The 13137-nt window shown below is 37.7% G+C and overlaps 1 protein-coding gene across 3 annotated transcripts in view; it reads left to right on the top strand.

The window, feature by feature from the left end:
• Positions 1-13137, top strand: part of NETO2 (neuropilin and tolloid like 2) — a 61164-nt gene that overhangs the window by 32503 nt on the left and 15524 nt on the right. For all 3 annotated transcript variants that reach the window (XM_058527733.1, XM_058527734.1, XM_058527732.1), the window contains exon 7: positions 7683-7911. In XM_058527733.1, coding sequence (XP_058383716.1) covers positions 7683-7911 — 229 coding nt within the window. The remainder of the gene's footprint in view (positions 1-7682; positions 7912-13137) is intronic.

The raw sequence follows: 13137 nt of genomic DNA, 5'->3' as shown, positions 1-13137 counted from the left end.
CTAGGCCTGCACAGGGTCAGGATCATCAATATCACTGTCTACTACCTCCACGTCTTGTCTCCCTAGAAAGGTCTTGAGGGGCATGAACACATGGACCTGTCATCTATGATAACAATGCCTTCTTCTGGAATACCTCCTGAAGGACCTGCCTGAGACTTTTCTTGAGTAGGTGTCACTCTTTTCGTGACGGTTTGCGTGGTTTCTTTATTTCATCATAGAATTGCTTGTAAGCAGATACGCACTATGAACATTCCTCTCTGTTAATGAAAATCTTTCAGTGTTGGAGGTCTATGTCTTCAAACTTTTTAAGGAGCTTGTTGAGGTCTGCAAAAGCTTCTGCTAAACCTTTCACTGAATTTTCTTGGGGCTTCTTTTTCTTCTCCTGCAGTTTCCTTTTCTCTTACCTCTTCTTCAGCTATGTGTTCCTGTTTCAGTTCCAACAAGTCCTCATTAGGCAGTCCCTCAGGAACCACCTCTAGGAGCTCCTCGATGTCATCCTCATCCACACCCAGCTTAAAGTTGTTTGCCATCTCAGCCACAACCTTGTTGATTTCTGCAAACTCCTCATCCTTGGTAAATCTTTTGAGGTCATGGACAAACCTCTTGAGTGTCTTCTTCCAGATGCCATTCATACAGTCCTAGGTGACATCACCCCAAGCCCAAGCAAGGTTCTTGATGCAGTCGTAGATGTTGTAATCCTTCCAGAATTGCATCAGTGTTTTCTCAGTGTCTTCCTCAGTTGCAGCAATAGCCTGGGCAAAGGTTTTCTTCAGGTAGAGGCCTTAAAGCTGCTATAACTCCTTGATCCAACCAATGGATCAAGTGGTATTTGGAGGGAGAAACACCACTTTGATATTGAGATGAAGATCACTAATAAAAGGAAGATGTCCAGGAGCATCATCAACAATAAGCAGAATCTTGAAAGATATGTTATTCTCCAAACAGTACTTTTCCGTTTCGCTGGCATAGCAATTCAGGAGAGCATCTTGGAAGAGGAGCTGGGTCATCCACGACTACTTGTTACTCCTATAGTGCACTGTAGTACTCCTGTGTGCTGCTTGATATGCTTGAAGGCCCTGGGGTTCTCGCTGTGCCAGATCACAAAGGGTTTCAATTTGTAGCCTGCAACATTGCCTCCAAGCAATTATCCTGTCCTTAAAGCCTCAAAACCTGGCACTGACTTGGCCTCCTTATGAGTGCAAGTCCCTTCAGGCGTTGGTTTCCAGAATAGGGAGGTTTCATCCATATTGAATATTTGCTCTGGCAAGTAATTTTCCTCCACAATCAGCTTATCTAGAGTTTCCAAAAATGCTTCAGCTGCCTTCACATCAGCGCTTGCAGACTCACCACTCACTCTCACATTATGTAGTGAATAACAGTTCTGAATCGTTTAAACCACCCAAGCCTAACGGTGAATTCAGCATCGTAGTTGGGCCAGCCTTTTCTTTCAACATCGCAGACAAACTTTTTCCTTTGGCTGTGATCATCCTGGTGCTAACAGGGGTATGGTTCTGTGTCTAGTCTTCAATCCAGGTCATTAGAAGGTTCTCCATGTCTAGAAAAGGCCCTTCTTGAATTTTTGTTAGTCTCATAGCCTGCAATGAAGCAGATCCTTGAACAGCTTCCGTCACTTTGTTCCGGTTCTTCAGGATCGTAGGTATGGTGCAATGGGACATGCCTGACTGGTGAGAAGTAACCATCGCTGATTTTCCACCTTTGTAGTACCTAATCACTTTCAATTTCATTTCCAGGTCAATCACTCAACGTGGCCTCTTACAGGCAACATTAGCAGTGGGCTTTATATCTTAGGAGCCATGATGAACAAAACATGAGATTAAATCAAGCACCAGAGAGAATGATGCAATCAAGATATGCGGTAAACACAAGACATATGAGGCTGCTGTTGGAGTAACACAGCATACTCTTTTACAGTAAATTTTTTTTTATAAGTAGAGTATATTCTAAAATAATGATAAAAAGTATAGTATAGGAAATACATAAGCCAGTAGCATAGTTGTTTATTATCATTATCAAGTATTATGTGCTGTACATAATTGTACATGCTATACTTTTATACAGATGGCAACACAGTAGGTTTGTTTACACCAGCATCACCACAAACACGTGAGTAGTGCATTGCACTATGACATTACGATGGCTACGGTGTTACTAGGGACACCTAGTAACACCTACTCTAACACCTAGCTGAAAAAGAAATTTTTCAGCTCTGTTATAATTTTATGGGTCCACCATCGTATATGCAGTCTGTTGTTGACCAAAACATTGTTAGGCAATGCATGACTGTAGTTGATTTTTTTTACAGAGATACAAAGGCAATCCAATGAGAAAAGGTAGTCTTCAACAAATGCTGCTGAACAGTTGGACATCCATATGCAAAAAGAAATTTATGGACCTTGACCTATACGTAATACTTTATACAAAAATTAACTCAAAACAGATCGTAAACGTATGTATAAACTTATAAAACTTTTAGAAGAAAATCTTTATGACCTTCTGTTAGACAAAGAATTCTTAGATATAACATCAAAGGAGAATCCATAAAAGAAAGAAATTGAACTTTATTAAAATTAAAACTTTTTCTCTGTGAAAGACACTATTGAGTGAAAAGGAAAGCCACCAACTGGGAGAAAATATTTGCAAATCACTGGTCAAAAGGCTTTTTTAATCCAGTACTGAAAACTCAACAATAAGAAAACAACCCAATTTAAAAATGGGCAGAAGATTTGAACAGACTCTTCACCAAAGATGATTTAGTCATTACAAAAATGCAAATTAAAACCACAATGAGATAGCACTATACCTGTATTAGAATAACTATAACTTAAAAAAACTTGACAATACCAAGTGCCGGGAACTATGTAGAGCAACTAAAAATCTGATAACACTCCTAGCAGGAATGCAAAATGATATAGCCACTTTGAGAAACAGCTTGGTGGTTTCTTATAAAGTTGGCTCGTGATTCAGCAGTCTCCTGGATGGGTACTGAGGAGAAATGAAAATGTTTACACAAAAAAAACTGTACATAAATGTTTATAGCAGGTTTATCCATAATAACCAAAAACTGGAAACGGTCCGAATGTTCTTCAGCTGTTAAAAGAATAAACTGTGTTAAGTCCATACAGCAAAATCTATTCAGCAATAAAAAAGGACATACTTTTGGTACCTGCAGTAACGTAGAAGAATCTCAAATGCATCGTGCTACGTGAAAGAATCCAGACTGATACATGCTGTGTGATTTTGTTTATATGAAGTTCTGGGAAAGGTAAAACCAAAGTACCACGAAAGGTCATTGGGTGCCAGGAATCAAGATTGGAGATGAGTTTTGACTGCAAAGGAGCAGCACAAGAGAATTTTTGGTGGGGTGATGGGACTGTTCTCGGTTATGGTGGCTGTCACGTGACTCTGCATTTGTCAAAGAATTTTACAGTATGTTACTTGACATGACCGAGTGTCAGCAAGGATTGAGTAACAGAAGCACTCTTAACTTGCTTTAGAAGGATAAATTGCTACAACCACTTTGGAAAACCGTTTGGCATGCTCTGGTAAAGTTGAAAATAGTCATGTCCTACAACATGCAACTACACTTCTAGATACATACCCAAATGAAATCATCATACATGTGCATAATGAGAGTACAAGAATGTTTGTAGCAGTATTACTGAATATTTTAAAAAGTGGGAGCAAGGGCTGGCCCTGTGGCATAGCGGCTAAGTACGCCCGCTCCACTGCTGGCAGCCGCAGTTCAGGTCCTGGGCGTGCACCAGTGCACCGCTTGTCAGGCCATGCTGTGGCGGCGTCCCACATAAAGTGGAGGAAGATGAGCATGGATGTTAGCTCAGGGCCAGTCTTCCTCAGCGAAAAAAAAAAGGATTGGCATGGATGTTAGCTCAAGGCTGATCTTCCTCACAAAAAATAAAATAAAAAGTGGGAGCAAACTAAATGTCCAAAAGGATAGTGAATAAATAGTGATCTATTTCTACAATTGGTAAAAGATTTTAAAATTACAGAACAATATTGTATATTTTTATAGACACATAAACACGGAGATACAAAAACGTGCACAGGCCAACCCCAACGGCCTACTGGTTAAAGTTCGGCACGCTCCGCTTCAGCAGCCCTGGTTCAGTTCCCTGGGCAGGGAACCAAACCACTTGTCTGTCAGCGGCCATGCTGAAGCTGTGGTGCACATAAAAAAAGAGGAAGGTTGGCAACAGATGTTAGCTCAGGGCAAATCATCTTCAGAAAAAAAAAAATGCATGGGACTTATAAAAATCAAACTCTGGATTAGGGTATGTAGGAAAGAATGAGAACACAGGAGTCTTCAGCTATATTTGTAATACATATAGTTTTTATTTTTTTGACAATATTTAATAAAGTGTTTAAGTGAAATTATATTTCTTAGATTCTACATTGATAAAATTTTCAGGAGTGTTACCTGGAGTGTTGAATATTGGAGAATGTTACTTTTAATAAAAGTAAATCAATTTTTAGAAATTAAACAGAAATATATACAGTTGACATGGGAATTGGATCAGGTTTGTTAAGTGTTAAATGAGTAAACAGATGATTTTATTTAAGAAATTTAAAGGAAAAAATGTTAAAGACCACCATAACCCTTAAATACTCAAAATGAGATAAACTAGTTAATGGGGGATGTTCAAGAAAAATCCATTTATGTATACAAAAGAAGTTATTGGTGTTTGAGTATGCAAGTAGTGTTTTAGTCCACTTTTATCTGTGACCTTTCCATAGAAATAGTGGCTTTCTGGGCCGGCCTTAGCAGTTAAGTGCACGCACTCCGCTGCTGGCGGCCCGGGTTCGGATCCCGGGGGTGCACGGACGCACCGCTTCTCCGGCCATGCTGAGGCCGTGTCCCACATACAGCAACTAGAAGGATGTGCAGCTATGACCTACAACTATCCACTGGGGCTTTGGGGAAGGAAAAAAAGGAAGAGGATTGGCAATAGATGTTAGCTCAGAGCTGGTCTTCCTCAGCAAAAAGAGGAGGATTAGCATGGATGTTAGCTCAAGGCTGATCTTCCTCACACAAAAAAAAAAGAAATAGTGGCTTTCTGGGGATTTCATTGCATTTCTGTTGGGGCCTTTGGGGATTCCAATAAATAACATCTCTTTTCCCCACTGGAGTTTCGAACCAGTTGAGAATGTGAGGATTCAGAATAGCCGCTTCATTACAGTAAGGGCCAGGGAAAGCAGCTTTGTGAGAGAGTCAAATTAGACTTGCTAATTCCTCTCCCACCAACTGCACCTCCACTTAAGTCTACCCTGAACTATCCCATTCCAAGGGCAGTTTGCATCTGCAAAAGAGATCTACTTACTCAGGTCACTGTTTCCTACTCGTCCAGGGAAAGAGGAAAGGAAAAAAGAGACCCAATTCCTCACCATCCAGGTAACATTCTACCTCCCTGGGGAGGGGAGGGTGGGATAAGAGAGCAGGAGTGTTTACTAAAAGATCTCTTCTCATGCAGGCTGAGTGAGAGAAGAGTAGTTTGTGCCCTCCAACCATTTCAATTTGTCAAATTCATATTGTTAGGAATATTTTCTGAAAATTAGTTGAACTAAACTACAATATTTAACTGTTTTCACACTAGAAAAGAATGCCATTCTTATCATATGACTTACCTTAAAACTTTTGACTTTTAAAAATTTATATCTTTAAAGAGCATTTACTGTGACTTGTACAATACCGTATTTCTTTGGATTAAAAAAAAGCAGAGAGAGACAGGCCAGCCCGGTCGCGTAGCAGTTAAGTGCACACGCTCCGCTGCGGCGGCCTGGGGTTCACAGGTTTGGATCCCAGGCGCACACTGACACACCGCTTGTCAAACCATGCTGTGGCGGCGTCCCATATAAAGTGGAGGAAGATGGGCATGGATGTTAGCCCAGGGCCAGTCTTCCTCAGCAAAAAAAAGAGAGGAGGATTGGCATCGGATGTTAGCTCAGGGCTGATCTTCCTCACAAAAAAAAAAAAAGGAGGGAATAAATACTTCAGACTTCTTGATTGTTTTCCTGATATTTAGCTGTACGAATTCATAGTTTTATAAACGTAGTCATTTATTCATTACTTTCTATGAGCAAGAATTTTACTGGATATGATTAGCATATGATCCTTTTGTTGGAAGACCTTACAGTCTAATGGAGAAGACAAATAATAACAGAACCATGGACAGAGTGTTTTAGTTATATAAATGATGGAGAAATTAATGAGAACAGATGATATATTGGAGAAAACATATTGCTTCTGTTTCAAAATACATTTTGAAAATTCTTTGAAGTTTTGAAATGGAAATCCTATTTCATTACCAATTTTCTACCATTCTCATGGAAGTGGTAAACGTTACTTGGTCAAAATGTAACTTTTTTGAGCTATATTTTTTTAGTTGTTTGCTCTTAGTTTTATGCCATCAAGGTATTTCGGGGGAAAAATCTGACATTACATTTTTCTTTTATGAAGCCCCTTAAATTGAAGGATGAAGGTGGCATCATATTGCTGCTTTAGAGATAGCAACTAGAAAGTGAATGGTCATCAGATGTCTTCAGTGGCAACCAAAGGAAATCTTTATTCTTCACTCACTAAAATTTTATTTTAATTATAGAGTGAACTGTGTGTGTGTACACACATGCATGCACACAGAAGGCATCCCAGGGAGTGGGAAGAAGGCACTCTTCAGAGTCAGACCAACCTAAGTTCATATCTCGCCCTGGGTAACCTTGGGCAAGTTCCTTCATCCCTCTGAGCCTTAATTTCCTCCCTGCCCATAAATGATACCTACTTCATTCAGTTCTTTTAGAGATTATACTCAAAGTCTTTCTAAGCCCACAACTTAAAGATTAGTTCTTAAGGTCTTTCAAAGCCTACAATCTAAAGGAAACCTTCAAACAAGAATGGGCCAAGCATATTTTAAGAAATAACTTAGTGCCAGGTACCAAGCTGCCTTATAAAATTTGAAGAACGAGGATAATAAATAAAATAGAATACTAGTAGTGCTGATTTTGATACTATAGTTCAAATCTTCCTGACTGAAAATGTAGAATTTTTATTTATGGGGTAAAATCTGAAAACCACTTAAGTGTGCAATAGTCAGATAGTGGGTAAATAACAGGACATCATGGGAATGATTACGGTTATGAAGAGTATAGATAGGATAGAAACAGTTCATGTGTTAGAGCAAAAGCAGGGTATATGTATCTTACAAGTAAGCTTATTCTTGTAAAATGTGTAGGTTTTAAAAATGTGGAGACCTGAAAAGAAACTCACCAATTAATCACAATGATTGTTAGAGTAGTAGAAATATGAATGATTCTTTTATTTTCCCAATTTGTCAGTACCATGAGATTGCTTTTATAAGAAGGCAAATGTGCAATACAGTCATACCTCATGGAGCAAAAGGTTTCCTCTCTTTGTAGACGGAACACAAAGTTTAGGTTCCTTATTAGTGCTTGGTTCCATTATTAAGACAACCAAAGAAACAGACCATTAGACTTAGTTCTTTAAGTACATAGGCATCAGCCTTTTATCTATTGTTTTTCTGTCAGCTGTCATAATTCAGTTCAGTCTTCCATGTTGACTGGATAATAGAACAACAAAATTCAAATTAATGTGTCTTTTTAAAAGCAGTGTTTTCTTTGTTTTAATGTTACAGATTTATTTGAGGTTCCTAGATTATCAAATGGAGCACTCAAATGAATGCAAGAGAAACTTCGTTGCAGTCTATGATGGAAGCAGTTCTATTGAAAATCTGAAGGCCAAGTTTTGCAGCACTGTGGCCAATGATGTAATGCTTAAAACAGGAGTTGGAGTGATACGAATGTGGGCAGATGAAGGTAGTCGGCTTAGCAGGTTTAGAATGCTCTTTACTTCCTTTGTGGAGCGTAAGTAAATAATTCCTATAGCATTGAGCTCTTTTACATAATTTTCATTCATTCAGAATACAATTATTGAGTGTTTCCTTTCGACAAAGACTGCAAGTCACAGAGGATGTAGAAATAACTAAATCTTAGTCCCTATTCTCAAGGAACTGACCGTCGTGGGTGTAAAAAACATGTTAATACATAAATGCACCACTACGTTATTATAAAAGTGTAAACACATGATAGGGAATGCCGAAGGTGGAGACTTCTCTCAAGATTTTCAAAATTAAAAATAATTATGAGTAGTATTAGTTCAGTTTGGTGAATAATTATGAATCCACCAAACCATGCTTACCAAAGATTTAGATAGGCTATTTTTTTTAACTTTTTATTTTTAAATAATTGTAAGTTTATAGAAAGTTGTAAAAATAGCACAGAGTTCTCATATGCCCTTCACTCAGATTCCCATTAACATCTGACAAAACCATAGTAAAGCTGAAAATTCACACTGGTAGAATATTATTAACTAATATGTAGACCTTATTCAAATATTACTAGTTTTCCCATTAATGTCCTCTTCTGATCCAAGATCCAGCATTGCATTTGGTTGTGTCTCCTTTAGTCTCCTCCATCTGTGACAGTTCCTCAGTCTTTAATGACCTTGATGCATGTAAGGAGCACTGGCCAGTTGTTAGTAGAATGTCCATCAGTTTGGGTTTGTCTGATGTTTTCTCATGGATTCAGTTGAGGTTATGCATTTCTTTCAAGAATACCAGAGAAATCATGTTATTCCTTTCTCAGTGCATCACACCAGTGAGGTAGGGGTATAGCATGTTTTGTCTTAGGTTTACTTCGACCACTTTCTTAAGGTGCTGTCTGCCGGGTTTCTCCACTATAAAATTGCCAATTTTTTCCTTTCTAATTAATAAGTCTCTTTGAGACTATGCACACATCCTTTTGCTCACTGATTTTAGCATCCATTAATGGTTTCCGACTATAATAGTTATTAATTGTAGTGTTTACCTAACAATGGTTTTCTGTTTCCATCATTCCTTCTACACTTATTAATTATAATTCTACTGTGAGGAAGAGCTATTCTTTTTCCCTCATCTGTTTATTCAGTTGTTTATATCAGTATGAGCTCATAGATATTTATTTTATTCCATTATTGTATATATATTATATTATTCTATTACTAATATCATTTTGTTGCTCAGAGTCCTAGCTTTGGCCATTGGGAGCTCCTTTAGGTTGCCTCCTATATCCTTTCGGTGTGCCCATTATTTTTTTAATCACTTCCTTACTTTCTGTTACCATGTGATGAACCAGGCTCAACTTATGTTTTCCATGCCCCAGTCCTAGAACCAACCATATTTCCAAGAAGTCATTTTCCTTCTCTTACAGTGAGAAACCTGGCTCTAATTATCCACAATATATTTGTTCAATTGTAATATACACATAAAGTAATTTTAGAATTGCTAACCCGTATCCCTGTTAGAAATTTCCTAACAGAGGTATTATTTGTGTACAGTTCTTTTTGTCGTTAGCCTTACTGTCAAAATACGGGTTTCCAGTTACATAGGTTGGTTGTTTTCCTCTCTCCTTTCTTTGTGGTTATGTAATTCATTTGTAATACACTTACATTCATTTGTGACTGTTTTTATTTTGTGTTCCCCCCACTTCATGGTTACTTTAAATTGTTCTTATTTTTGGAATACCTGGAACATTACCATTGTTTCCGGAACGCTGTACAAAAAAGCTATACTCAAAGTATCCTTCCCCTTGTGTACCTACTGTCCTGGTCCCATTCTCCTCTTCTTTGCACTCCATTCCTGCCCACGTTTTGTAGGTAACCAATCATATTAGTTCCTGCTGTACCCTCTTTGTATTTCTTTTTGCACAAATGAGTTGATACATGTGTATTTCCTTATATCCCCTTTTTGCTTACATGAAGGAAAGCATATTATACTCTTTGCACTTTGCTTCTTTCACTTAACAGTATATCCTAGAGATCACTCCATATCAGTTCATAAAGATCATCCTTATTTTTTATAACTGCATAGTAGTACATTATATATACATACTTTGTTCAGTCAGTCTCCTATTTATGGGCATATGGGTTATTTCCAATATTTTGCAATTATAAGCAATGTTACAATAAATAATGTTATGCATATGTATTTTCATATTCTTGGAGATGTATCCTCAGGGTAGATTCCTAGAAGTGGGATTGCTGACTTAAAAGGTAAGTCATATGTAATTTAGTTAGGTATTGCCAAACACCCTTCCATAAATGTTGTATCTTCTTTTAAAAAGTTGTGGTAAAATATGCATAACAAAATTTACCCTCAACTATTTTTAAGTGTACAATTCAGTGACGTTAAGTACATTCACAATGTTGTGCAACCATCACCATATCCATTTCCAGAACTTATGTATCATTTCAAAAGGAAACTCCATACCCATTAAATACTAATTCCCCATTTCCCCCTCCCTCCACCCCCAGGTAACCTCTATCCTACTTTCTGTCTCAATGAATTTCCCTATTCTAGGTAATTTCCCTATTCTCATATAAGTGGAATCACGCAATATTTGTTCTTTTGTGTCTGGCTTATTTTATTTAGCATAATGTTTGTAAGAATTCCAGTCCTTTTTAGGGCTGGATAATATTCTACTGTATGATTAATACTGCATTTTTTTAATCCGTTCATCTGTTGATGGACGCTTGAGTTGTTCCCACTTTTTGGCCATTGTGAATAACGCTGCTATGAACATTGGTGTGCAAATGTCGTTTGAGTCTCTGCTTTCAGTTCTTTGGAGTGTATATCTAGCAGTGGAATTGCGGGATCATATGGCAATTCTGTGTTTGAAGTTCTGAGGAGCCACTAGCTGTTTTCATAGTGGCTGCACCATTTTACATTCCCACCAGCAATGCAACAGGGTTGGTCCTCATCTTAGACAACACTTATTTTTATGGGTGTAAAGTGTAGTTTTTTTCATTGTGGTTTTGATTTATATTTCCCTAATGATTGGTAATGTTGAACATCTTTTCACATGCTTCTTGGCCACGTGTATACCTTCTTTGGAGAAATGTCTGTTCAGTCCTTTGCTCATTTTTGGATTTGGTTTTTGGTTTTTTTGTTAAGTTGTAGGAGTTCTACATATATTCTGGATATTAATCTCTAATCAGATATATGATTAGCTAATTTTTTTCCCATTCTGTGAATTTTCTTTTCATTGTCTTGTTAGTGTCCTTTGAGGTACAAAAGTCTTTTATTTTAGTATAGTCCAGTGTATCTTTTTTTTTTTTTTTTTGCCTATGCTTTAGGTGTCATATTCAAGAAATCTATGCCAAAGAGAATATCATGAAGCTTTTCCTCTATGTTTTCTTCTAAGAGTTTTATAGTTTTAGCTCTTACATTTAGGTCTTTGATCCATTTTGAGTTAATTTTTTTATGTAATGTAAAGTAAGGGCCCAGCTTCATTGTTTTGCATGTGGCTATACAGTTTTCCCTGGACCATTTATTGAAAAGACTGTCCTTTCCTCAGTGGTCTTGGCACCCTTGTCAAAAATCAACTGATCATATATGTGAGGGTTTATTTTGGGGCTCTCTATTCCATGGGTCTATATGTCTATCCTAATGCCAGTACCAACTGATAATGATTACTGGAGGTTTCTAGTAAGTTTTGAAATCAGGAAAGTGAATCTTTCAACTTTGTTCTTCTTTTTCAGGATTGTTTTGGTTACCATGGTCCCTTGAGATTCCGGGAATTTGGGGATAGGTTTTTCCTCTTTCTGCAAAAAACATTGTTGGGATTTTGATAGTAATCACAATGCAACTGGATTGCTTTGAGTAGTATTGTCTTCTTAACAATATTAAGTCTTCCAATCTATGAACCCAAGATGTCTTCCCACTTATTTGTCTTTTTTAATTTCTTTCAGCAGTGTTTTATACTTTTCAGTGTACAAGTCTTGCATCTCTTTCATTAAATTTACTCCTAAGAATTTTATTCTTTTTGTCATAAATGGAATTATTTTCTTTTCCAGTTGTTCATTGTTGGTGTACAGAAATGCAACTGATTTTTGTGTGTTCATTTTATATCCTGCAACTTTGCTGAATTAGTTTATTAGTTCTGTGTGTGTGTGTGTGTGTGTTTGTGATTTTAGGGTTTTCTACATAGAAGATTGTGTCATCCTCAAACAGAAATAATTTTACATTTTCCCTTCCAATTTGGATGCTTTTTTTTTTTTTTTTTTTTTTTTTGTGAGGAGGACCAGCCCTGAGCTAACATCCAATGCCAATCCTCCTCTTTTTGCTGAGGAAGACTGGCCCTAGGCTAACATCCATGCCCATCTTCCTCTACTTTACATGGGACGCCGCCACAGCATGGCTTAACAAGCAGTGCGTCGGTGCGCACCCGGGATCCGAACCAGCGAACCCCGGGCCGCCGCAGCGGAACGTGCGCACTTAACCGCTTGCGCCACCGGGCTGGCCCCCAATTTGGATGCTTTTTATTTGCGTTTATTGCCTAATCGCTCTGGCTATAACTTCTAGTACTATATTGAATAGAAATCTACGTGGACATTCTTGTCTTGTTCCTGATCTTAGGGGAAAAGCTTTCAACCTCTCACCAAGGAGTATGATGTTAGTTGTGGGGTTTGCATATATGGCCTTTATCATGTTGAGGAAACTTTCTTCTATCCCTAGTTTACTGAGTGTTTTTATCATGAAATGGTGTTGAATTTTGTCAAATGCTTTTTCTGGTTCAATTGAGATGATCATGTGGTTTTTCTCCCTTAATTCTACTAATGTGGTATATTACATTCATTGATTTTCATATGTTGAACCGTCCTTATGTTCCAGGAATAAATCCCACTTGGTCATGGTGTATAATCCTTTTAATATGGTGCTGCATCTGGTGCTGGTATTCTGTTGAGGATTTTTACATCAATATGCATAAGGGATATTGGTCTGTAGTTTTATTTTCTTGTAATATCTTTGTCTGGCTTTGTTATCAAGGTAATGCTGGCCCATAGAATGAGTAAGAAGTGATTCTTCCACTTCAGCTTTTTGGAAGTTTGAGGATTGGTGTTAATTCTTCTGTAAATGTTTGGTAGAATTCACCAGTGAAGCCATCTGATCCAGGGCTTTTTTTTGTGGGGAGGTTTTTTGATTACTGATTCAGTGTCCTTGCTAGTTAGAGATCTATTCAGATTTTCCACTTTTTTATTCAGTTTTGGTAGAT

This window comes from Diceros bicornis, chromosome 32 (genome assembly GCF_020826845.1).
Source record: "Diceros bicornis minor isolate mBicDic1 chromosome 32, mDicBic1.mat.cur, whole genome shotgun sequence".
Classification (NCBI taxonomy): domain Eukaryota; kingdom Metazoa; phylum Chordata; class Mammalia; order Perissodactyla; family Rhinocerotidae; genus Diceros; species Diceros bicornis.
The sequence above is the reverse complement of the archived record's forward strand: the minus strand, read 5'-3'. Positions and strand labels throughout refer to the sequence as shown.